Here is a 27,510-nt window from a genome sequence, read left to right as displayed (position 1 = left end):
TTCATGATCAGGGTATCTCTCCTGCCTGATAAGTATGCCTGTTTTCTAATGAGACAGAAAGGGGTTGGACTCTGATGGGCTGAGAGGTGGGAATGAATTGGGAGGAGCAGAAGGAAGGGAAACCATAAGTAGTAGTGTATATTGTATTGAAAAACTCTCTATTTTCAGTAAAAGAAAAAATAAAGTAAAATATAAAAGAAAAGCAAGAAATGCACTCATTTTACTGTGCTCAGTGCTCCCTTTCATTCATAGACACTAATCTGCCTATTTAAGGGCAAGGATGGAACTTTTACATATGCATAGGAAGCTGAAAAAATAACCTAAATCATGATATATCCACCCCCATCAGAGAGGTGTGCCTTCCACTCGCTTCATACTGCTATAGATGGAGTTGCCTGGGCTTCTTGATTCTGGATGTGGAATCTCCTATAGGATAAGTCTCTAGTGACCAGTAAGTTTGAGAACTTTTTTGTTATTTCTGTTATTAAATGTCTTCATTTGTAGCTGTTTCAAAACTTTTTCGCTGTTTTCCTATTTGAGTTTTTCTTAAGGATATGTAGATGCTCATCCTATGTTTTGCATATATAAATTTTATTAACTATCACAGGTATTTTTTCCTATTCATGGTCTGCACAGAAAGTGAATGGATTTTGGACTTAGAAATGGTGATGGGAGAGACTCACTCTTGGAGGCCAAGCAGTCGGAAGACTGGATTTAGACAGGTTCTTGGAAAGTTCTTTTAGGATTTGAGGTAATGGAAAAGCACAATGAATTCAGAAATATTTCCTTCCTTCCAGATGAAAGGCTCTGTCCAAGCTTATTCCCACATTCCAAAAGATGAAATTCCAGAATTCTATCACAGAAAAATGGATTGCTCAAAGCTCAAGTATCTTAAGGTTAAGATTCTGTTAGATGCAGAGACCACTTTAAAGTACAGAGCCTGCAGGTCCATGATGGCCCTGTATTCTATTTTCCCTCAAAGTTTTAAAGTCTTAGGCACAGATTTCCTCACTATCATTACTCTTAGATATCTGGTACTTTTGTAATTGGTGTTGTCTTAAAATCTTTATCTTCTAATTGCTATTGCTGGTGTAAAAGAAAACTAATTTCTCATATATTGATTTTGTGCCCAGCAATCTTGTTAGATTCTTAGACTTTCTGTGTACACAATCACATTCCCAAACAATGCAATTTTGTTTCTTGTCTTCTTACATTGGCAAAGATCTCCAATATATTAAACAGAAATGATAGCATGTTTCCTTGTCTCATTTATTCCAGAAAGTAAGTTTTCTACATTTATCACTATTATAATTCTTGCTACTTTTTGAAACTACTGTAAGGAATTTTTATTCCTAATTTGCTTTTTAAAAAAATGACTTCCCCCTTGCCACTTTTGACAGGCAGGAGAGCTGGCCCCAAGATCAGGAGAAGGAAGAGATGACCCTGCCCCTCTTGAGCTGCAGGTCCTGAACCTTTCTCGGGAAACACAGCAGAGCTGGCTCTGAGGACAGGAAAGCTGGAGAGCTTTCATTGCTGGCTTGCCCCTTGCTGGTTGTAGCACTTAGGAGAGCTAGCCTTTGTGGTTTGGGTGTGGGAGAGCTAGTGAACTGAGCAATTTAGCTATCACCTAGGCCCAGATCCAGAGCTTTGAGTTGGCCCACCCTAACGTCTACCCCCATCTACGAACTACTGGAGTGTGAAGGGGCTGGACCTACAGATCCAAAGCTGTAGGATCTCCACAACAGAGCAACAACAGGCTATCTGAGGAGTCTTAGTGTGGATCCAGAATTGATAGTGTAGCAGAAAATATAAGCCTCAAACCAGATCAACGACTCACTGCAATGAGCATCTTCAAGTAAAGATGTGTGGAAAAAGGGGATACTGTGGGACACACTATAGTTTCCATGGTGAGATGTTCATTACTTATTTTTTGATTGAGATTGAAGTGCATGGTGTGAAATTCACAAAGGATCAATAAAAAGTAAGGAAAAAAAGGTTGAGTAACTGAAAAAAAATGACTGAATTTCATTAACCTGTTTTTGGTTGTGATTTCTTTTGAGACGATGTCCACCTTAGTTCAATAAACAGTAGATTTTGAGTTTTTTAAAAAATATGATGTAGATATAATGTAGATTCCTTTTTAGCTATCATTGAGGTTAAACTGCTAGTCCTTTGGGATTTTTTTTCTCCACATGCATGAGAGATACTCTATTATTTCTTCTGTTAGTTTTCACCAGAAAAAGGTTATACTGGTTATATGTTCAGTTTTCTACTACTTGGAAAGTCTGTACAAAATTGGTATCATTTCTTTTAATATTTGAAGGACCTTTTCAAGGATGCCATTGGAGTCTAAATTCTTGTTGGATTTGCTTGTTTGTTTAGACAGTGTCTCACATTTAACCCAGGCTGGCTATTGTCTCTGAGATACACAGACTTTGAATCTGGTTAATTTTAGTATGTAATGGTTCTTACTTACAAGTTTCTTATAATAAGGTTTATTAAATTTTAACTAAAAATTCAGTTGTAGATGTGCATATGTGTGTGTATGAGGTACACATGCCACTTTACCCATGTAGAGGTCAGAGTTAGCTCTCTCCTTACAGCACATGGGGTCTGAAGACTGAACTTAGGTTCAGGCTTGGTGGCAAGCCTTTTTCCCAGCTGAGTCTACCTGTATGTGTTCCACATTTAGGAAAGATGAATGTTTAACATTTAGTTAAATATTTCATTACATTGTAACCTTCCTGACCCTTGGATCAGACAGAACTTCACTCTTTATTTCTCAAAAGTCTAAGTTATTTTTTGTAAATATCCCATCTAGTGCTACTGTAGTTACAAAGCACACTTTCACATTTTTGAAAACACTGGGTCATGTTTTATTTAGCACATGTAATTTTGTTAGTTTCCATGTGCACTTGAAACAAACATTTAGTTGTTACATTCGATTTTTAGTGCTTTACAATATCCTTCATGAAAAAAATATTTAGAATGTCTTCAAGTCACTAGTGAAAGTTATAGGCACTAACCTACTTACTAAATGAAATTTCATGTTAATAAGAGGGTATTTATAATTAATAAATTATTAAAATTATATAAATTATTAAAATAATCTCTAGTCTGCTAATGAGCTTTTGGTTCAAGCTTTTAGAAATCAGAATGAAATCTATTTCATTTCATTGGGTTAATAAAATTCTCACAACAGATTACAATGTATCTGCACTGTATTGATAACTAGCAGTCCAACTGAAGTTAACTCAGTATGTCAAATTTTCAAATCACAAAATATGCTTTCACAATACAGCCTGGAAAGATGGAGGACAGTGAGTTGTGTAATCACACTTTCCATGTACTGGTGCCAAGGGCTCATTTTGCCGACCTTCTTAGATGCAACCACTGGGATTATAGCTAAAGTACAGAGGGTCAGGTTTGTGTTACAAATCTGGATTGTCTTTCCAGAATGGACTAACCAAAGACCTTGGGAAAAGTAGAAGATCTGGGCTTAGAATTAGGAATCAGGATGTCAAACATACGAAGTATGGGCAGTTACTTCAACACATTGATATTATCCCATCAGGCCCTACAACAGACAGCAGTGAAATACGAAAATACTGGGGGCACTTATTTTCCTTTTTAAGTACAGGAAATCTCAAGCACATACACAGCTATCAAATGAAATTTCAAAATTCATTCCCTATCAAAGCTACAAAAGCAATGGATTTGTTTTGAACTTTTTTGCTCTGAAAAGTGAAAATTAAAAAGTTTAAATTCTTCACAAACTCTAAACCAGGTCCTGGTGGGAGGTCTGCTCTCAGCACACACGGATCTTTTTCCTAAGCCTATGTTTCCTAACATGCATAAACGAGACGATAGTTTGGTGTTTATCAAGATATAGACACAGAAATCACTTCTGATGTCCTTTAGTTCCCACATCTGGGACATCAACACACAGGTCCTGCTAGCTCAGTCCTTCATTGGCTTCTGAGCCCCAGACCCCTTCACTCCTGTGTCACAGCCCGAATTCAGGTCTTCTCCACCACATTAATGTAGGAGCCTGGCTCCGTGCTCTTCTTTCCCTGCATATAGTTTGTACTGCGTTGTTTAAGACCAAGTCCCCTACTTCATCTTTAATGATTTCTTGTTGCTCATATAATAATCAACTGACCCATCCCTGAATAAGCTAACCCAAACCATTCCAGCTTTGCCTTAAAGCACACACCCAGGCACACTGAACGCCATGCTCAAGGTGTCTTTCCATTTGGTAAACACAGCAATGGTTCAGATTCTACATGTCTAAGGAGTCACTCTGCTCCTTCCCCTGCCTCAGTTTGTAAAATGCTGCTTGCATTTTAAAAGCCCAGGTTAAACATGGGCACCTCTGCAAACTCTTTCTATGGGTAATACAACCAAGTACCTAAAATGCTGGTCTCATTAGAAATAGAACTTGGTTGCTGTGTTTCAGCTTATCACTTAACATGAAGTTGACCTCAAGACATATGAGATCCAGTACTGATAGACTCCTATCTCACATGAAGTTCATCTGAACATGTACTTTTTAAGGGCCTACAAAACCAACAATTCTATAATCATTTTTTCCTTTGAAATTTATTAGCAAAAATCTTATCCAGTACTTAACAGCTAAATGTTCATTCACAGTTCCTATGATGCAGTCTATCATTAAATAAGCAATTACAGTAGTAAAGAGATAGAAACATGCTGTGCATTTCAAGTTTGAACCCCTTTGGTGTACCTAACATTTTACATGCATTCCAGCTTCACTGTTTCCCTCATTATACTGCACCCTCTCCCCATGTAGTTGTTTGAGTGGTAAAGTTATGAGTAACTTATTTAGAATTTAAAAATCTTTATGTGGTTTCCTTTGTTTGTTTGTTTTGAGACAGGGTTTCTCTGGTTTGTCCCGGAACTCACTACTTAGACTAGGCTGGCTTTGAATTCCGAAATCTACCTGTCTCTGCCTACCAAGTGCTGGGATTAAAGGTTTGTATGGACGGACAACATTCAAACATTAGTTTCTAAAATGATCATTCTCATTCTTCCATTTTGGTCCTAAAGTCAATACTCAGTAGCTAAGTAGGATGAGGATGCCCTGCTCTGCATAGGAATGGGGAATCCAGTAAGGGGCATTAAAACTCACAGGGGCTGTGTATGACAAAGGGGGAGGGGGTACACAGGAGTGTATCCACATGAATATGGATTTTTAAAATGAGCATATAAACACATGTATGTGCTTATGTATATAAACACGCAAAATCTCAAGCACCACGCACTGGAAGCAGCAGCATCTCCATTATAAGTAAAACTGATGCACAACCCTGGCTTCCAAGTATCAATTTCCACTAAAATCTAGGATACTGGTTTAAGAACTGGAGCAAGTCTACAGCTACACCACCCTGAAGATGCCCAATTACATTTCATCTCGGCAGTGAAGCATGTTTGGGTCTGGTCTAAGTTCTTGGATGGGAGAGCTAGGACAGATAGGTACAAAATGAATTTGGACAATTCTGTTGTGCTTTAAAATGATGGGAATGCCAAAAGGGCACATGGGCCAACCTGAAAAGGCTTCCATTGACCAAACCAGAGACAATCCTCACGGACCTTGAATAGAAAATTGGTAATAGATTGAAACTACGATTAGGGAAGATACACACAAAGCAACTTCCTACAATATAATTTTAAAAGGGACGATGGTAGCTTTACACAGTGGAGAAGCTTGTCTCCTTAACAAGCGGCTAAACGAGCACTTCGGAAGTGGGTGAGGTAGAGCTGTACGTATATAAGAGGGAGCACTGAGAAGTACGACTGGGATCTAGCCAGGAGCAAACAGGAATCCAAACTCAGGCACACATTGCTAGCCTGTAACACACACAGTATGGAGGGCTGAGAAAGCCAGAGGCTGTAGACGTTCAAGCAAATGAGCTGCAGACAACTTGCAGCTGCGGGGTTTTCATCTGGATCCTAGAGTAAGACATGACTGAGACGAACCAGTAAACCTACAGTAGGCTCTGAGGATGATAATCAGTTACATGTCAAAGTACACTCCTGAGTGTGACTGCTGTCTGGTCAGACAGAATTCTACTGGAAAATGCAAAAGAACTGCAAGACAACAGCATCATGGGAACAACTTACCCTTAAAGGGGACAGGTTTTGTTTTGTATGGTTTTTAATACCCTCTCTTTATACTTGAGCTTATTTCAAAAGTTTCCCATGAAAGAGTAAAAGCAGGCAATGAATCAATGTCCTTATTTTTAAAAAGCTGACAAGAGAATTTTATGTAATATACAAAATTCTAAAAACACAATTTTAGCTGTGAATTTGGTTCATGTTCTCCATCTACTGTATACAAACATGTTTTGGGTTTTATATTCTTAATTTCCTCAGAATTTTCCTCATGGATGACTTTCTGATTCACGTGCCCATACAAACACCCATCCTTGCAGTGCATGACAGTAGTGTTCATAGATATTTTTCAGTAAAGTTATATGAATTATGTTTTTTAAATAAAAATGTTATCACTATAAAAATAACATCACCCCCTTGTGGTAAGAATCTGAAAATACATTCTACTGGAGAATCCTAATAGGCACTTAGAGAGATAGTTATTATAAAGTATTTTCACACACTTTCCTGTGTGTCCCCTAGAGTGTTTACAAACGATACAAGCAGAGGTAGCTTCAGTCTTCTTTAGGTCAGTACTGTGTCTGGATTCTTAGTTGGGTATCTCTATTGTAAAAAGCTGCACATTTGACCCAACTGCTACGACAAAAGGCCAGAGTTCAAAGAACCATGGAACCAAGATAGAAAATGACAGGCAGGCACAAAGAACAGCCTCACTGAAGGGCAGCACCTACTTAAGATGACAGAGGCACCAAGGTTTCGCACTTCATAAGTTTACCCTACAATTTGGAAGTCCACCATAGGAAATCAGTTCTTTAGAACAGGTTCTATCCAATCTTTGCCTGGCTAATAGAAAGATATGTATTTTCTCCTAGTAAGTAGCAGGCACTACTAGTAAGTCTGCTTTACTGACCTTTTGATTATAAAGTAAGTTAAGTGCTTTCTGGAATGTAAACATAATTCTGGTTTCAGACTTTTAAATTAAAAGTGGCTCAGTTGGATACTGCCTCTTAAACACAGTAATACAAATACTAGTATCCTGACTAAAATGAATTACTGACAGCTTTAACACATGTTGCACAGTACAAATTAACAGAAAAATACATGTCAGCAGAATTATGTTGACCATATTCTAATCCATTCCATCTGCTCAAGTATTAGTGCAAACAATTATTCATGTGTAACGCGTCATTGCTGTCCAGCATAAACTGAGGCCTTCCTAATAATGCCTTTCTTCTGAGGTTGTTTGCTTTTTGGAGTATGATGCGATATATTCCTATTTAAATTGGCTTTGTATGATAAGACAAATGACAACTTTCTAAGCCACTGAGAAAATGAGCAACTGTGTTTAATTGTGTGTCCTTTTTGCTCCAAATGAATATTTAATCATAAGACTGAAAGTTTATTGATACTTACACCAAATAGCAGTGATAAAATATGCAGTGCCTAGTTTAAAACTATAAACTTAGTTGAGCCCAAAGTTACTAGCTCCACTCACCAATAAAAATTCTAATGATTAAAAATTATCAATAAGCTACTTTTTGCCCCACTTTCATTCTAGACGTAGCCGTTTCAAGACTATTGTTGTCTTAAACAGCTATAGAATCAACAAGCCTATGACATTTAAAGTATTCTATTTTTCAATGTAAAAATACTGATTTCTTTGTACCTTCTAAAGGAGAGTTATTTTCTCCCATGTTATAATAAACTATATGAACATATGCACATGCGTATATATACATATTCCTAAATACATAATCTATTCAGTCTATGTAATGTTACTTGTACATATGATTTCAGTGCTGACCAGAATTTGAAAAAAAGCAAGAAGGGACATATAGGAAGGTTCAGAGGGAAGAAGGGGAAGGGGGAAATTATGTAATTAGAATATCAAAAAATTAAAAATTATATGAAATATCTATTCTTTCTATTGTGAAAATTAAGCAGAAATTACCATGATTATCTAATCTATTCACTATGGGAAATCTGTGATGGGCAGGTTTCCATTAAATACAAACTTAATATTCAATTAAAATTTCATAACTACTTATATAACTTTAAACACCCAATGAGAAAGTATGATCGCACACTGAGACATTTAAGAAAAAAAAAAAAAACTTACAGTAGCTTGATACAGACCTTGTATTCCAACCTCATATCTATATTTCACAATGAGGACCAAACACTGGGAGAAAAGAAAACTGGGTAAAACTAACAAGGTTATCAAAATAAAAAATATACTTAGTGGTACACAAATAAGAAAAATACAACATATACTGTAAAAAAAAGACACTGTTCACTCCTATTATATTAGATATAAGTCTGAGACTGTGTCAACTGTAGACCTTGAAGGTCTTCTTACCTGTTCTGTGTCTTAGGTTTTTCACCTGTCAAACAGAAATAGTAGCACTGAAATGATAAGAGTTACTCTGGGATCAAAAATATATGCAAAGGACTTAGCACAGTACATGAGACTTAAGTCCAATAAATGTAGAACTAATTAATTACCTTGATTATGCATTAAAATTTTAAATTGCTGTGTCTACTTCATGGAAAATTATTTGGCATGATATGCACTGGTCTTTTTCTCAAAATATATAGTAAACTGTGGGATAAGCCTTCTCAAATAGAGTAGTAAAGAAACTGAACGTCATTAAATGAACTTGATAAATCAGAGTGCTTTGCATACCAAAGTCTCCACTAGCAATCGAGAGAGTCCAGGGGGCTTCTGAGAAACAGTTCACATTCCTTAAAAATCCGTAGGCAATGACAGAATATTTTTGTATAAAAAAACATGTTAATCAGGAGATATAAGACTTTCTGGTCACCAACCAGGCATGTATTTGAGTGACCCTTACTCTTGCACAACAATTCAAGCATGTCTTAGCCTTATGTGACTACTCTGAGGTGCAGTAGCATTTTAGAAGCCAAGATCTCTTCATCTGGATGTATACTAATGTAGATACAGGCGCCTCAAGGAATCAGTAAATTCTCTATTTTGAATCAATATATTGGCTGGTAATTATTTCACTGTGTAAAAGTAAGATAGTATGCAGAAAGTAAAATATTTATAAGGAAAGAAAAATGGAAAGATCAAAGAAAATATAACACAAATTGCCTGTTTTAAACTAAACTTTAATTTAACCTCCTTTAACCTCCCTTAGCAGCACTTTTTAAAACAAGGAAGACCCTAGGGACTCACAACAATGGCACTCCTAAATGAGGCCAGTAACTGTCTTGGAATGGTTACATGGTCATATTCTAAAAATCCATCCACTCAACTATTATCTAATAATTCTTGATAAAGGTTCATTATATACTCTATCATCTTCTGGAGGGACCGGTCTTTCCTCCCAGCCTATGGATAAAGACATGTCATGTGCTCTCATCACTGTAACGTAAAGGCTGGTCTTCCTTCTTCGTCTTATGCTCATTCAGCATGTCATATTAGGACACTCAAGTTTAGACAATTTTCTGTGTTTTAGAGCACTTTGTAAACTAAATATTGATACCTAAATATTGCATGTAGTTCACTCAGAACTGTGGAACATTATGAAGATTCTTGTTTAAATTTTGGTAAAAGTTATTAAGCTCCATTGTGTCCATTATGTCTAACTAAAAATTCCCATGTATATATAAAATCGTTTTATCTACTGACAACCTTTTTTTGAGTTATATATTTTGAACTAAATGTTATGATGTCCATATATGTAAATATTTTAAAAGTAAAATGCAAAGAATACTGGTTAACACAATGCAACATTTTTATTTCTTTAGAGAAATACCTCATCTATTCTAGCTAGATTTCTAAATCTTGATTACACAGTCATGTTCTTTTCTACTAAAAAAGGGAGACCTAAGCTATGAAAAATAAGGAATATTTTAAAGTAAAAATTGTTTACAGAATTCATTATAGATGTCCTTAAAATGTAAAAATATGGTGAAAGAAAAAATAAAAACAATTACAGGGAACTTGTTTATTGAGCATGAAAGTTAACACTTCTAAATAAGGTATTCACTTTGAATTTTTTTTGTCCTGTCAGTAGACATAATGGAAAATATTGCACAGAACTCAAGCATGGAAATAATAATTAACAAAAAAAAATCTAAGCAACAAGTAACTGCTTTACATTTTAAAAATTAATCCAAACAAAATAATTTGAAGTGCTTCTCTGATTTGGAAGTCTTAAAATGTTATCTCTTGTTTTATTTGATATTTTTCTTTTCTTTTTTCTTTTTTTTACAAATTGACACTGTACAAAGAGTTCAAATGGCCAGTAAAACTACTGCCTTAAACTGTTGGCTTTAAGTAAACAGAGGTATAATTTGAGTTCATATCAGTACTTTCTAAGTGGCAACAGTACAAGCATAGAACTTTTCTAGTATCGAGAACTTGTTCTGGTTCTCTCTTGTCTGAGAACAGCTATCTGGAAAGCCTCTAAAACTGCCACCATGTCTTGTAAAAGTGACAAAAGTTGGCATGCTCACTGTCCCCCACTTACCATTGTAACACTGGGCTAAACAGAAAGTGAAAATTCAGTCAACAGTCAGCTGTATAGTGGTTAGCTCTGGACCTAGGCAGTTTGATAATGGGGATAACTATTCAGTCAGGTTCTCAGAAGAAAAACGGTTCCTCCAAATTAGACCAAAATCCTATACTGAAAGAAAAAAAATGCTATGAATGAAGTAAAGATTACAGTTTATCTGGTTCCTAGAAGGCTATAAACTACATATAACTTAGAATAATGGATGCCATATAACCTAGTTTGTATTCTCAGAGTTAGTTGATAGGTTTATGAGCAATGGCCTTTATTTGATATTTAAAATTTTGTGAGTGATTTATTATGTTGCCATATTAAGTCAATTCAATTAATAATCTCCAAGGAGTACTAACTTTAGAGATGCCTTGAGACTGTAGAATGAGAATGGAGAAGGGCAGACTCTACAGGTCTGAAACGCAGGCTTTTGGTACAAGCTTGCCTCCAAACTTGGAATATATACGATTCATTATCTAAAATTCTTAGTGCCTCTTAAAATAGAAGACTCCTGCATGTTTAGCCATCCCATCTCATTCAAGGTTAGTCTTAACGGACTGACTGCACTGTTGCTAAACATGGTGCTATTTCTCATATACACCATTTACACTATACATCAAGTTTTTTACTCCCGTAAGAGTATTAAAATAGCAAACATGGTCCTTTAAAGTCTTCCACCTTAAGTTAAATATAAAAAGGTAGTTTCATTAATTTCTTGCTAATTAATTGACTTAAAATCTATTTATCAAATAAAAAATAGTAAACTTTAAGTTTTACCCAGAAAGCAGATATATCCTGATCTGTTCCTAGTGTCTACTTAAAATGGTTCATCAACAGCTAGTTTAGCTCATGAGATTTTCCTTAGACCAGCACTGCTGCTGTACCTCAGGAAAAGCACATCACCACCTATACAAACAGTGCTCAACTGTGATTCTCTTGAGATGTAAGAAGTTCTTTAGGAAAACCTAATAGCTTGATTAATAATCACCAGTGCTGAAAATTTCACTGAAAAACTGATAAATAAGAAATATAGGTTTACTGCACTTCACCTATTTTTTAATGGAAAACAGGAAGGTAAAATTTCCAAATAGAATATGTTAAAGACCAAGAACCAGAACACTGGTGAATTTCATTCATTTTCTGACACCAACATTTTTCAGGATTATAACAGTCATGTGGGTTTATAGAATTTGAAATTTATAAATTAAAGTATAGAATTCAATTTAACAGGGAAAAGATAAAAAACAAAATACAGCTAGAGGTGTCCAAATTTCAAATAAAATTCCTGGGTAAGTATGGCTGCTGTTTTCTTCCAGTCATTTTTTTTTCCCATAAAATATTGGCGATGTCATAAGGAATCTCCTGTGCTTCCTATTACTGGAGGCCTTCTGGAAAAAAAAAAAAAAACAAACCAATCCATTTCCCTTGTAAATTCAACTCAGCTGAAGTGTCGAGCAAGGCGGGCAGATCTATAGTCAGCACGAAGTTGTACGAAGGAGTGGAGTATGTTCTTGTCCAGATTGGCAAGTTGTTCTCCTGAGCAGACTTGCTTTAAATTATCTGGAGCAACGACCAGGAGATTGCAAAGTGCATGCAGAGTATCAAAAAGATGTAATACCATTGGAATCTGAATTGAGAGAGGGGAAAAGAAAGCATTGAACCAAAGCAGTTTATTTCCTATACGCCTTGCAAAGTCCGCTCATATCTTGTATTCAGAACTAATTGATACGGGGGAAGTTCCATATGTTAGAATTTTTTAAAAGCTTCTAAAGAGCCAAAACTCAAAGGTTTCCATAGTTAAAAGTCTTAATCATTAAAAAGATTCATATTACTCAGTGTTCTCAGTAATTTGTAACTTGGTACAGTAGAACTAATTATCATTAGTATAATACCTTTAAAAATAATTTAAATATTAGAGAAAATTGATTTCAGATAAACATACATGAAAAAGGAGTATTATTTTCCTAATATGTGATATAAACATCGTGGGTGTTAAAAGGACCATCTCGATGGAATGTGCTGAAATATGACCTTATCTAAAATAAAGCCCCAAGGGGAAAGTGTTCATATTAAAATGTAACTGTAATAACTCGCCTTTAGGTAAGCTATCTTAGAGCTTTCTCCTTATGATGTCAGTGAAATCACACATTTCCAGTTTAGGCTTTTAATGGTACGGCTTCTGTTTCTGATCTTACTTGCATGCTCAATTATTATTTGTTTATATGTACCTTGAAGTCTTTGGCACATTTTCTATATTCAGCAACGTCGCAAATTGCAAGCATGCCGCCCATACAGCTGTAGGAATATTGCTGAAGGTGCTCATAGATCAGACGATGAAAACGTACTCCAAGTTCCATCAGAACCGTGTCCACGTTCTTCCCATCCATGGAATTTTTAATCTTCTCAACTTGTTTTCTTACATAAACACAAACTTTTACACATGCCTGTAAAATTTTTTTCTACAGTTATTATACAGATATGTATATCATCTTAAGAAAGAAAAATACAGTTTTTCAATTTCTAAGTACAAGAGAAAAAACTTAAAGCACAATTATGTTTCAGGATATTTGATCACACTGTGAACCTCAAGACTGTGAACTGGAAAAATCTGTTTCATGTTGTGGTGTGGCTCAGCCCTAGCACACACCTTTAACCCAAGAGCTTTCTGTTTACTATAAGAAGTAGTTGAGGTGTGGCTCAGTCTTAGCAATCACCTTTGATCTAAGAATTTTTTGTAAACAAGAGCTAAATAACGACAGGTTAAGAGGCAGAGCAAACAACCAGTTGACAGGGAGTGAACACAAGGAAATAGAAAGGAGGGGCATGGAGTTGAACAGTATTTAAAAGGTGAAGAATGGGAAGGAGCTTTTTCGGCTGAGGAGGAAGGTAAGGTGGGTGCTTTCTGTGCCTCTCTGAGCTAGCAGGGTCTTCATTTGGTAAAATTGAACATTAGGTATTTTGTTTTTAAAAACAACACAATCAGGTGCACTTGAGTGTACAAGTATTAAGAAAGAAGATAATATATTAGTTCCACTCACATTAGTATACTGAATCAAAACATTGTTTTCATCTTCTGGCTTAAAATCTGTTTTCTTTTGTTCTGCAGCCAAGATATGCTTCATTTGTCCAATCATACAATTTAATGTCCTAAAGATTGAGAACACAGTATATATGACTCATTTAACTCACTCAATTTTATCTATGTATTATACTTATTTAATTGCCTATCATCACAAAATCACTTTGGAATTAACAAACTAGATTTTGGGGAAAAAAAGTCATTCTGTGACCAACAAACTCCTGGTTTTATCCTCTTTCTCCTCTGAAAAGATCTTATAGCCTAGCACTAATCATTTATTTTACAACTAAGGATATCCTGAGGCAAAGCCATGCATAGGAATACTTAGGAAGGTTTTGGAAGGATAAACGGCTCGAAGAGAACGGCTGTGGCAGCTGGCATATTGAATCCCATAGTCAACAGGCGATCAGCAAGACAGTACTGAGATTCCAACTGACAATAAAGGAACTGGTTACAAGGCACCAGTAATATCTAACCTATGTGATTCTTCAATAATGACCAATCACTCATCTTATGCAAATAAAAAGACTACACTAATTTAGAGTTAAGGGACTGCAAAACAGAGTGGTCAAAAGATGTTTCATGTTAAATTAAAGAGACAGACCACATAATTAAGCACAACAATAATGAGGTCAAGCTACAAAATGACAATAGGCCAACAAAAGACTGTGGGATGTAGCGAGTTCTTGATAACTGGGAGCTCTACTAATTTCCATCAATATAAGAACACCAGATTCTCAAAACAGAAACCTAAAAAGTAATTATCCTCAGTAAAAGTTTTAAAATTCATCTAATAGAAGTTAAATTTACAAAACCAGTACAATTACTACAATACTTCAAAGGTAAGGCTGAAGCCATTAAGTAGAAACACAATCCTAATCACTGCAAACGTTTGTTGTTTCAGTGGCACTGAAGAGTGAACACAGGGCGTCCCACATGCTAACAATACTCTAGCCCTGGACTATACCCCCAGCTTGGCATCTCAGTTCTTAAAGGAATTTGTAGCTTGTACATATATGACACAGATGAGTGGGGCTTAAAATCTGAATTTGATTTGAAATATATTTAAACATACTGATTTCCTGCAAATGAAAACAACACTGAGATTCCACCTCACACTAGTCACAACAGCTAAGATCAAAAACACAGGTGACAGCAGATGTTGGCGAGGATGTGGAGAAAGAGGAACACTTCTCCACTGTTAGTGGGATTGTAAACTGATACAACCACTATGGAAAGCAGTCTGGCGGTACCTCAGAAAATTGAACATACTGAGGACCCAGCTGCAAAATATCATCCTGAGTGAGGAGACCCAATCTCAAAAAAACACACATGGTATGCACTCACGGATAAGTGGATATTAGCCCAAAAGCTCACAATACCTAAGATACAATGCATAGACCACATGAAACTCAAGAAGAAGAAGGAAGACCAAAGTGTGGGTGCTTTGGTCCTTTTTAGAAGGAGTATCAAAAGATTCAACCAGAGCTCCCAAAGTCTAAACCTCCAGCCTGAGAGTACAAAAGGAGGGACTCATGTCTCCACCTGTAAAGGTAATTGAGGGTGGCCTTGTCAGACATCAGTGGAAGTGGAGGGCCATGGTCCCCAAAAGTTTGGATTCCCTAGAGTTGGGGAATTTGAGAGAAGGGGGATGGGACTGGGAGGATGTTCACAGCACACCCTAATAAAAATAGGAAGATGGGGTATGGGATAAGGGGTTTTGGGGGAGAATGAGAGAGGAGATAACAGTGAAAGGTAAATACACAAAATATCCAAAAAAAAAAAAAAAAACACAGATAATGGGTCTGGAAAAAAAAAGAGAGAATTTACTTATTTCAAATTATTTTCAAAAGTTTCTTGGAGACGCTAATTGGCTAAGATCTTATTTTAAGCTCTCCACAAAAGAATCTAAGTCTCTGTTTAATATTCTCAAGAGAGATGTAAATCCTAATTTCCCTCAACAACTGATTGACAAAAGAGGAGTAATCTCACAAAAAGTAGAAGAAGCTATTATTAATCGATATATTATATAGTCTGATTAGTTGTTGGCTGTTCTATAACAGTCCTTTGATAAAAGAGATTATTAATATAGATTTATATTTCTTTAAATAGTGTCTTCATGACTCTCTGAGTGTGGAAGGAACAGCTGCTGGCACTTCTGCCCTAATTTTATAAGAACTCTGAAAAATTGGCTTTAAAAACAAAACAGGGGGAACGGCACCCCCACCCCCAGAAGGAGTCCCCCAAAACACTCTCCATCATGCCTTGTTACTTCTAACTCTCTAAAACTGAAAGCTCATGGCAAATCTGCTGCTGACTGCCTCTGGCATCACCGAGACTAATAAAAACTATGCCACAGCTATGTGGAAGGACCCTCTTACCCTTAAAGGGAATGGCCAGGACTCAGTTCTCTTATGGGGCTGAGGATTGATATGCCTGTTTGATATCATAGAAGGCACAGCTAAATGGCTGCCAAACAGAATAATGAAACAAACAGATACCCCCTCAAAGCCAGGCCCAACCATAAATAAGATGAATAACAATTGACATCCAGGGAACAGAAATTTCCCTGAGAATTCCCTTCTTTTTCCTTTCCAGGTAAAAATGAATCATCCATGATGTCTGCTGTTAGAAGTTCTAATCCAGATGCTGGCCTCCAAACTTATACTACTCAGACCTTTGACGGGCCATTGACAAGAACATCAAACAGCTAGAGATGGACATCACTAATCTGAAGAAATCCCTCGTTTCGTTGTCTGGAGAGACCTCCAAAAATTTCAAAGGACTTTACTGGACTTGATTTACTCTTTTACAATAGAAAAGACTGTACAGCTCTTGACTGTGTACAACCCTTAAAGAAGAATGTTGCCTTTACATATACAAGGCAGTGATGGCTAAAGAAAGCATGAAAAAGGTCAGAAAAGGCCCTGAGAAAAGACAGAGAGAGAAAGAGAAAGATCAGAGCTGGTACAAGAATTGGCTTTCAACCTCTCCGTGGTTGTCAACCCTACTCCCTCCCATCTTGGGACCATTAATTGGGGTTTTTTTGCTTATTTCTTTTGGTCCCTGGGCCTTAAATAGGCTGACTAACTTTGTGAAACAACAGATAAATAATTTGGTAGTAAAACCTATTCAGATACATTATCAAAAGCTAGCTACGGAGGACCACGAGACTCAAGATGAGACTGTTACTCTATTCCAACCAACTCCACCCAACCTAAAAGAGGGGACTTCCACCCCTAGACCAAGCAGAGAGGGGCCACCCAGAACCCCCTCTGACAGGCTACCTGAATTCTTGCTTAGGCTGCAAGGCTAAGCACTGCAAGGGAATATAAATAAAAGTTAAAAATATCTCTCTGGGTTCCCTGAAGGACAAGCCTGACTGCATAGGGGTTGATGTCAAAAGTATCCCCTCTCCAGGAAAAAGACATCGGGATGGGTATGGCCCTCATGCCTCACTGGACAATGACAGGGCCACCGGAGCCATTACAAGGTCCCCTTCAATTACTGGAGGTCAGGCCTCTATCCACGCCTTCGAAAGATTAGAATCACCACAGCCCTTCTATTGTCCCTTCTATTGTCAGGGACAATCTTGCTTATACACTGAAGGCCTAAAATCAGCCATAGGCCTAAAATCAGCAATAGGCCTGTCATACATGTATACTAACACCTAGTCTTGGGTCTCTGTGGAAAAACATTGAAACAGATGGCTATAAGCTATTATAAATAGGCAGTTTTTGTGGAAATTTACCATCCTGAGTAGTCATAGACCTTGTAAATAGGTAGCCTTGGCAGATAATACCAACGTAAATAAGGACTAGTGAATCATAGGCAGAGTCATAGTGACTTGTCCCCTGAACCTTCACCCAGCAGATACCCTGTTCTGAAAGATATCTATATTCCCCCTGAACACCCACACTCCAGTGTCATCCCCTTCTCCACATCCTACCTTTTTGTGTTTATAACCCCTGTGTGAATAAGTCAAAATTATGATTTGATTTAAAAAAAAAAACCATACTGATTTCCAGGAAAAAAAAAATCTCTTACAGATGAGAACAGTATGTTAAAGTATCAACTTTACACCAAGAGAATAAAAATCACTAACTTTCTTTTCTAAAAACTCTGTTCATGCTGCTATGCAAAGGGGATTCTACAATTTTTAAAAATGCAGGAGATAAAAAAACAGTTTACTTGCCTATCAATGCCAGTATCCAACTTCATCTCCATCTGCTCAATTATCTCCTTTTTCTTCTGGAGGCATTCAGATAACTTTGGAGAAGAGCTATTGTTTATTACAAAGGGAAAACAAAACCCTCCCATTAGTAGCCTATTTGACAAGTTTCTGATCTATATTTTATGTATTCATATTTGTAAATAATACTAACACCAATTATTTTCATTTGCTCATAAATCCAATAATTACAAAATAAATCATTACTTGCAATTATGTGCATTAATATATTCAATCCATTCAAACTAGAAAAATTAACCCATTTAAAGCTAAGAAAAGACAGACTTGTTATTCTGATCTCTAAGGAAATAGCACTTAACATAATCATGCAGCTTTGAATTTGAAATTAGTTTCCTGTGTATCTAAATACCTGATATAATAGTAATAACTAAAAGTTACAGGTATCACCAGACTCTTACAAATACAATAAGTCCAGCTAATAAAAATGTGAACAGTAGTAAGTAAATCCAGTTACATTTAGCTTTTTTAAATAAAAAGACACAAACCCTAATAATCATGGTTACCTTCTGAATACCATTAAAATGTCCAAAAGACTCAAAATATTAAAGAAAAAACAACACTAAAACTCCTATGATTCTCTGGTATGTGCCATAATAGTTCTTTAAAAAGTAAACTAATAAGAACACTTTCTAAGCTAGGCTTGGTGGCTCATGTCTATAATACCCACCTGAGTTACACAGAAAAATAGTAAACTTCCTTTCAAAGTCTGATTTGGGAATCACAAGTGATCTTTGGACTTGTTTCTAGTCTAGACATGGCATAACACTGTTTATAAAAATCTATCAAACTCATTTATCTCAACATCTCCTGCATAGATAACAGTGCTAAGAAGACAACTTCATGAAATATGTTCATATGTATATAATTCTATTTAATTTTCAAATGCCTTCAAAGTCCACATAAATTGATATGAAGATATGATCCAAATCCTAATGCTTTATCAAAATATGCTCATTCATATTTCCTATACGTCTTCACAAGTGGATCATGTCTATTAGTGTGCATGTGCATGCATATAATTTAACGTAATTACAGCATTTGTCCATTCCCTTTCTTCCCTGAAAATCCTATATACCCCTCCTAGCCTAAGCCCTTAAAAGAGAAAAAGGAAGGAAGGAGGGAGAAAGGGAGGGAAAGAGAGAGAGAGGGAGGGAAAAAGGAAAGAAGGGAAGAAAGAAAGAAAGAAAGAAAGAAAGAAAGAAAGGAAGGAAGGAAGGAAGGAAGGAAGGAAGAAAAAGAAAAGGGAAGGGAAGGGAAGGGAAGGGAAGGGAAGGGAAGGGAAGGGAAGGGAAGGAAAAGAAAAGGGAAACCAACTTATTACTGGACTGTCTCAGACCTGCCAGCTGCTGAATAATGACATACTTATTATTTATTAAAGCTTAAGCCTTAGCTGACTGCCTCCTGATTAATTAACCCATTTGTTCTAGTCCACGTTTGTCATGTGGCTCATTACCTTTCACTCAGTTCCAGTACATGTGACATTGTCTGTGTCTGGCTGGCCAATCTCCTGCCTTTCAATTTTTCCCCAGAGTTCCTACCTTTGCCTGAAACTCTGCCTTTCCTCTCCTGCCTCAGCTATAGGCCATCAGCTCTATATTAAACAAATCAGAAGAGAATGCCTTAGGCGGGTACGGAAGGACAAAGACAAACACAAACATGCAAACATAAAACCATGGGTGAGATTGGGTCTTAAGCTATCCAAGCTGACTTAGAAGTCATTATGTTGAATAGATTGCCTCAAACTTGAGATCCTCCTGCCTCAGACTCCTGAGTAGATAAGATTACATGTAATCTGCTGTGTCTTCCAAAGGATGTAAACTGCTGAGCTGCTCTCAGTTGGAAGGCCCTTTTCACATTAGACTTCAGATTTTGGTTCATGATAGCTAAAACTTTTCAAATATATCAAAATTAACAGCACAGTGGAAGAGAAAACAAGAACTCAAGGAAGAAAGAAAAGACTTTTCAAACCTCCTGTCCTGTTTGATGCTTACATGAAGATGTATTAGTAAAAAAAAAATAAAATAAAAATATAGTAGTCATTGAATACCAATGAAAATATGACAATGCAACTAACCTTATTAGTGGCATTAGATGATCATTAAACTGTTTGTCAAAAAGATGAAAAATAGTATTGGCCTGTTGTACAACATCCAAAAAATAGAGATTTGCATTCCTAGAATCTGATGATGGGATTCCTAAAATTGGAAGGCATAGGTAAGTGAGAACAACCTTAAAAGAAACTGAACAAAAGAAAAAAAAGATTTATATATACACCACATAAATAAAAGTAACGTCACATAAACCAGCAATAATTTTATAGATTAAGCAGCTTAACGAGATTCATCCACAGCTAATTTTATACCCCAAAGCTAATCATCTTCATGATTTGTTTAGATAAAATGAAAAATGAATAAAATGAATCAATTAACAAAGTGCCTGGTCTTTACCCTCTCCTTCTATCCCAAAACCTCCTACTTTGATCCATAAATACATTCCAAACATTTTCCTTAGAGCTAGGCCTTCCTCTCTGACAGTTACAATGGCTTTCCTTGTGGCTTTCTATCACATTTACCCTATACCCTACAGAGACGCCTGTCAATTACACACTGTGCTCACTGTGTTCTCCACTCTTTCCTCAAAGCTATTCAGAACCTCAACACCCAGAGACTTGTTTCCTCAACATTTCCTAATACTCTGTAGTTATCAACATTCTGACCCCAAAAGACGGACCTGAAACCCTCTTTGGATCCACTTCCTCCTTTCATAAAGAGAAATAGATGGACTCAAGGATCCTTTCTCATTTTAGCTCTAGATGTCAGTGTTTCTATCTAAAATTAAGACAAGACTAAGAAGTCCACCCACAGCTAATGATAATATAGAACCTTACTACCTAGAGTTCTTACGACTTAGAGTAGCTTTACAAATGTAAAGCAAAGATCGTTTTTTACAAAAGACACAATTGTTGGTAGAAAAATTAAAGGTGCCAATACAAATATACAATAAAAAAACCCTGAAGCACATGTAAAAAATACTAATCACCATAAAACATGGAAATTAAAACAGTATTAGTGGATGTATTTCACTAATAAAATGTAAAAAAAAAAATGGAAAACTATTTACTAACATATATAAAAACCTGTATATACATACAGGCTAGAAGGAATGTAAGTTGTACAGAATAAACTCTTTAGAAAAAAGGTACATTAATGAAAATAATTTTGAAATGTATATGCATAGTGTGCTTTGACTTGGGACTTTACCTAAAGACAATCATTTCAGTAAAGAGTAAACTCGACAATGCTACTCCTGTGTGTCTTATCTCCAGGCAGAGTTTTATGTGGTCATTAGGAACAATGACCATCAACACCACTGCACTGAACATGCTCATGACTATGAGGAATATTCCCAGGCCAAATGAAATTTTCTTAAACATTTCAAATTCAGAATACTGCTATTAAAATCAATAGGAAAGTTTTCATTCTAAATGAACAATAAATTCTTCATACTTTACTCTTGTTATTTCTAGTGAACAACTTCATTTTATTTGTGTATGTGTGTTATTTAGAGGACAACATTCAGGAGTCAGTTCTCTCCTTCCACCATGGGATCTGGGTACTGAACTCAGGTTGTCAGTCTTGGCAGCAAGGGCCTTTTACTGCTGAGCCATTTTGCTGGCCCTTATTCTTATTCATTATCTTATTCTGTAATCAAATTTTAAAATATTTAAATTATTCCAATACAAATGACTACACTAAGTCATTTTCTACCAGCACAGTTCAAATACTTGATGTCGATAGTCTAATTAAGTTAAAATTCACTAATAAACTGTTGCTTATGAAGGTAACAGAGTTAAGTCAGTGACAGATCTACAGCTAAATCTGGTTCATTATTAAAGGTTTCTAGGCTGGTGTTTTACACAGCCAATAGAGACTTTCTGAACTGTATAGACTTTCTACATGCTAGAGAGATTCCTATCCTTAAGGACTTATATGCTGCTGTCTCTACTTACAATATTCTTACTCCAAAGATTCAGTTTACTCACCACTTTATTGAGTTCTCTGGTTCATGTGTCTTCTCAGAGGCCTTCTCTGACTACCCTTTCATAAAAAGCTTTTGGGGGGCTGGCGAGATGGCTCAGTGGGTAAAGGTGCTTGCTGCCAAGCCTGACCACCTGAGTTCGATCCCTGGAACAAACATGGTGGAAAAAGAGAACCAACTCCTGCAAGTTGTCCTCTGACCTCTATATGCGTGAACACACACAAAATAAATGATAAATAATGAAAAAGAAAAAAATTCTGCCTGTAAATCCTCTACTCTGCCTCCTGGTTAGTATTCTCTATCCTTTATCTAGTTTTGTTTTCCTTTACTATACTTCCTAATCATTTGACTATCATTTTTACGAGAACACAAACTGAATAATTAGTCATGTAGTAAGTATGTGTTAAATGAGTAAGTACTGAGAAGAGACAGACACTAACATGTCAAATTCAACTCTGGGACAAAGGAGAACTATGCGGCAACAGGAACACTACTGCATCTCAGGTAATCAGTACAAGTGTCTGAAAAGGGGACATCTTAATTGAGGTCAAGTTGAAAAGACAAATGTAAAGAGCTGAGGGAAAGTTTTATGCAATGGACAAACGCCAAGTGCAAAAAGCCTAATAGGAAAACAACGAAGACCAGGGTTATTGGGACAATGTAGGAAATGCATATGGTGAGAAACCTGTAGAGGCGCACTATGGATCATATTGTTTTAAGTACTTTGTTTTTATTCCCTCCAAGAGTAATAATCACTTAGGAGTCTTCAATAAGAAAATAATAATTAATCTGGCTATTGCACAGAAACTTGGGAAGGCAAGGCAAAAATGAACACAGGAACCAGTTAGAAGATGACAATATTAAAAGTGGGATTATATCTGTAGAGATTAAACAAAGTAGAAAAACTATATTTGGATGTATATCTACAGTGTTTGCTAATGAACTGGCTACTAGCAATGAAAACAGGAAGGTTAAAGCAGTGTCTGGGTTTAGTAACTAACAATTTCTTTAAAAACCTAAGAGAAGAACACTGTTCAAGGAAGATAGTTTCTTTGTCTTATTATTTTAGGTTACTCAAAAATCACTATATAGTCTAGGCTGGCCTCCAACTCATAGTGACCCCTACCTTGGCATCCTGCATGCTGGGATTACAGGCGTGAACCACCATGCCTGGCTAAAGAATTTCATTTTTGAAATGTTAAATCTGAGATTCCCATTTTACAAGTTACAGGGTCAGGTTATCAACTAGGTTAAGGAGATTGGAAGTCAGGGGATATGTTGTTATTATACTATAGATATAAAGTAGCAAACCCAAAAGAACAAAGCTGAAAACTTTAATATAAATGTATTTCTTTCCAGATTTATTTTTGAGTATTTTTCTCTCTAAACTTTATTACTCAATTCCTAAGCAGAACTATTCTTACCTCTATTTATGCTCCTTGACATTTTATAGCATAGACCACTGTTATGAATTTTGCCAATATATTATACTGAGTTATATAGTCTATGGCCTTCCTTTCTTTACTGGATGTAAACAATAGGTAAAAATTATGCTCCTGTTAGTTTCTAGCACCCTGCACACTCTATTATTAGAGAAAATCCATTGCGTTGACATGAATTCATCACATAGAAGTCACAGATAAAACAGCATTATGAATATTGTTCAACCAAGCAGAACTAAAAGAGTTTAACAAAAAGTGAAATAGAAGTATACTTACCAGCAAGCCCCGTTTCTAAAGCATAGTCAATATGCTCAATACATAAAAATTCCACAAGAATGGTAAAAATTCTAAAGGCATTCCTTGGTAAGTCAGAAGGATCAGAAAGCTTTAAAAATAAGCAAAAACAATATTACTCTTCAAGTCTACATTTTAAAAAACCCAACTTTTAATAAAGCCATCTTTTTGTATAGAACACTATTTCAGGTAACAAAATGTCACTGTTCCTATCTCAATATCCACACAATTATAATCCTCTGGATTGTAACTCTCCTGACCTAGAGCAGTGTTTTTTCAAATCTAGATTGCAATCTTCAAATTAAACCCAATTATACTTTCAAGAAACACACACATACGCATATGTGTGTACTCTGATAACAATGTAGCATGCATTCTGAATTGCTGGGATCACAGTCAAAGACATTTGAGAGCCTCTAACGTAGAGAGGGCTGTTCTAGTAAAACTCAAAGCAAAAATATACTTGTGGAATTAGGCTATGAAATCAATTAATATACACAGTAATAAAGAATATAGTAAGATCAAATTTAACTCATCATAATCCTGGTGGAGTAAGTCCTTAGAATGTTACTTGATTTCACCAAGCCATTATAGCCTCATATAAGATGATCTAACATTAACAACATTTCTCCTTAGTCTTAAGGCTGGAATAAAATAGGAAAATTTGCAAACTTAATTTACACTAAGTTCACACTTTTAACTTTTATGTTGCTACTACTAGACTATTTAAAGAAATGTTAGCAGTTATGCAGAGAAAAATGAATTCTTCTTAAAAAGTAAATGATTGCCAACCTCTATTAACTGCTTTCTATAATATTTATGAATTGCTTTCTGCCTCTGCCAAAACTACATATAGTATTGCCCCAACTTTCAGGGTAATACTGTTAAACTTCCTAGATTTTGAAATATTTACAAATATATAATGAGGTCAAGTTTAGTGAGAAAATTTATTAATGTTTTTTGAATACCTTATACAAACAGCATAAGGACAACTTAATACATTATTTTTTTACTAAACTTTAAGGCCATGAGTAGAACTTTCCAATGTGCCACTGTATTAGTGGTCAAGAGGTTTTTATTTTGGAGCATGAAGATTCTTAAGTTTCAAATTAAGGACACTCAATCTTAATGTAATACTATAAGCCTGATGTTTAAACTAAGTTTATAAAGAATTCCCTATGTCATTTTAAAACCCCAGTGATTATACATCCCCACTTGTAAGGACTTCTCAATTGCTACTCCAACTTTTAATTCTTACCAATCTCTCTATTCCTTTTTTTTTTTTGTTTCTGATGTTCAACAGGTATCATTACCTTTATCATAAATCTTAAAAGTCAAGCCTAAGTTTTCACCTTTCTCCTGCTTATATCCCCAAATCCATCAGAAACTGATTTAAAAAGTAGAGAAAATATCAAAGAATAAGACCTGACATTTATAGAATACTTCAGCCAACAATGTGAATATACACATTCTTTCATGTATACAGAAAACCTTAATCAGGCTGTATCTTGTCATATAAATCATCTCGATAAACTTAAAAGGGATTGGCATTATGATGTAAAGTTTTTCCACTGACAACAATGGAATAAAATCCAAAATCATTAACAGAAAGGCATTTAGTATGCCTCCAAATGTTTGGCAACCAAATAACACAATTTCATTATCATATTAGGGCCAGAAAAAAAAGTCAAAGAGAAATTAAAAAAGTATTTTGAAATGAATTAAGACACATTTTAAAACTCAGTTTTCAACTAACACAGTACTTAAAAGAGAAATGTAGTGAAATGCACACACTGGGAAAGATCAGCACCTCAGTTTTTACCTAAAAACCAACCAAGACAAAAACAACCAGGAAAGGGGCAAAAAACACCTACGCAAGTTGAAGGAAGGAAACAATAAAGAACAAAAATCAGAGAAACCCAAGGGGTGGGGGGACTAATGAAATAAAAACGTAGTTCTTGGGGAAAATCAATAAAATCAATATACCTTGGGGGCCGGAGAGGTGGCTCAACAGTTAAGAGCACTGACTGTTCTTCCTAGAGGTCCTGAGTTCAATTCTCAGAAACCACATGGTGGCTCACAACTATCTGTAATGGGATCTAATGCCCTCTTCTGGTGTGTCTGAAGACAATGACAGTATACTCACATATAATAATAGTGTACACATATATAAAATAAATAAATCCTTTTTTAAAAATATCAATATACATTTATCAAGATTTGTTCAAAAAAAATCTGTGAAACAAATTACTGATAATGGGAATAAAATAGCTAATCATTACTATAGCTTCCACAAAAACTGGTAAGACAGTAAGAAAGTGTGATAACTTTATTCCAATAAATACAACTTCTATAAAATATAAAAGTCTTTAAAAGATATAAACTAGGTGGTCAGAATAGTGTACACCTTTAATCCCAGCACTCAGGAGGCAGAAGGAGGTGGATGCATCTCTAGAAGTCGAGGTCAGCCTGGTCTACACAGTGAGACCCTGTCTGAAAGACAGACAGACAGACAGACAGACAGACAAATGAAGATACAAACTGCCAAAGCTCACTTACAATTAGATTACCTGAACATTTCTGTATATAATAAATAAGCTGAAATTTTAGTTTAAAATCCTTACAAAGAAAACCACAGGCTCAAATCACTTCCCTGGTGAATTACAGCAAACATTTAAGACAGAGGGTCATCATCTACACTCACAAACAACTGAAAGGGGAAACAGAAGTACTCTGCTTATCATCCTACGGGTATAGAACTATCTTCACTATTAAAACATGGCAAAAACATCAAAGGTGAGCAGCCTTCATAAACACTGATGCAAAAAATTGTAACAAAATTTAGCATACACAGGCCAGCAAGATTGCTCAGAGCTGAACAAGCTCGCTGCCAAGTCTGATAAAACAAATTCAACTCCTGGGACCTACTTTGAAGAGAGAACCAACTTCCTTAAGTCTTCATCTGACCTCTAAAAGGTGTGGCCACAAACTATAAATAAACGCAGTTTTTAAAAAGTTTTGTTTTGTTTTTTAAATTTAGCAACCCTAATATCTGAAATATCAGTTAACGTGATTCTCCCAAATAATAAAAAGAAAGCATATAACAAATTCTTTGTTTTATTTTGTTGCTTTGCTTATTGTGTGATACAGCATCTCCTGTGGCCAGTGCTGGCTTCAACCAACCTTTGTATCATGTGGGAGAGCTGAACTCAAGATCTCCCAATCCACTTCCTGAGTTCTAGGATCAAATAATATCTAAACTTAATACTACACGTTAATAAACTAGTATAAAAGACTGCTCAAACTAAAAGACATTATTTATAAAAAACCTATAGTCAGCATCATACTTAGTGATCAAAGACTACATGCTGTACCCTGAATGTCAGGTATAATGACAAGTGTTTATTCTCTGTACTTCTTTCTATTTCACACTGCCAGAGCAACAGGACACAAGAACAAAATAAATCTTTTATTTTATAATAAAAAATACATATCAGTTCTTTCCAAATACAATTATTGATTCACTATCGTTCCAATCAAAACCAGACTTTTCTCTCCTAGAAACCTAACAGACTTGCATGAAATACAAAATGAGACCCATGGCATCAGAAGGAGCCCACTCCTAATACTATTAAAGATATTCTGCTATACTTGCAGACAGAAGTCTAGCATGAATGTCAGTAGAGAGGCTTCACCCAGCAACTGATGGAAACTAATGCAGAGTCAGTGTATATTCTT

General features: G+C 35.8%; 1 protein-coding gene across 2 annotated transcripts in view; it reads right to left on the bottom strand.

Annotated features, from left to right (window-relative positions):
• Window positions 1–9,875: 9,875 nt before the first annotated feature.
• Exoc5 (exocyst complex component 5) overlaps window positions 9,876–27,510 on the bottom strand; it is a 53,852-nt gene continuing 36,217 nt past the window's right edge. The window contains exons 12-17 of one of the 2 annotated variants that reach the window (XM_028758658.1): window positions 23,755–23,863; window positions 20,073–20,193; window positions 17,942–18,028; window positions 13,706–13,814; window positions 12,896–13,111; window positions 9,876–12,294 (exon numbers count right to left, since the gene is read on the bottom strand). In XM_028758658.1, the coding sequence (XP_028614491.1) occupies window positions 12,106–12,294; window positions 12,896–13,111; window positions 13,706–13,814; window positions 17,942–18,028; window positions 20,073–20,193; window positions 23,755–23,863 (831 nt within the window). In that variant the 3' untranslated portion in view covers window positions 9,876–12,105. The remainder of the gene's footprint in view (window positions 12,295–12,895; window positions 13,112–13,705; window positions 13,815–17,941; window positions 18,029–20,072; window positions 20,194–23,754; window positions 23,864–27,510) is intronic. The other variant, XM_028758657.1, reaches the window with a different exon arrangement.

The sequence above is a fragment of the Grammomys surdaster genome, unplaced genomic scaffold, assembly GCF_004785775.1.
Source record: "Grammomys surdaster isolate TR1022 unplaced genomic scaffold, NIH_TR_1.0 126198, whole genome shotgun sequence".
NCBI lineage: Eukaryota > Metazoa > Chordata > Mammalia > Rodentia > Muridae > Grammomys > Grammomys surdaster.
The sequence above is the reverse complement of the archived record's forward strand: the minus strand, read 5'-3'. Positions and strand labels throughout refer to the sequence as shown.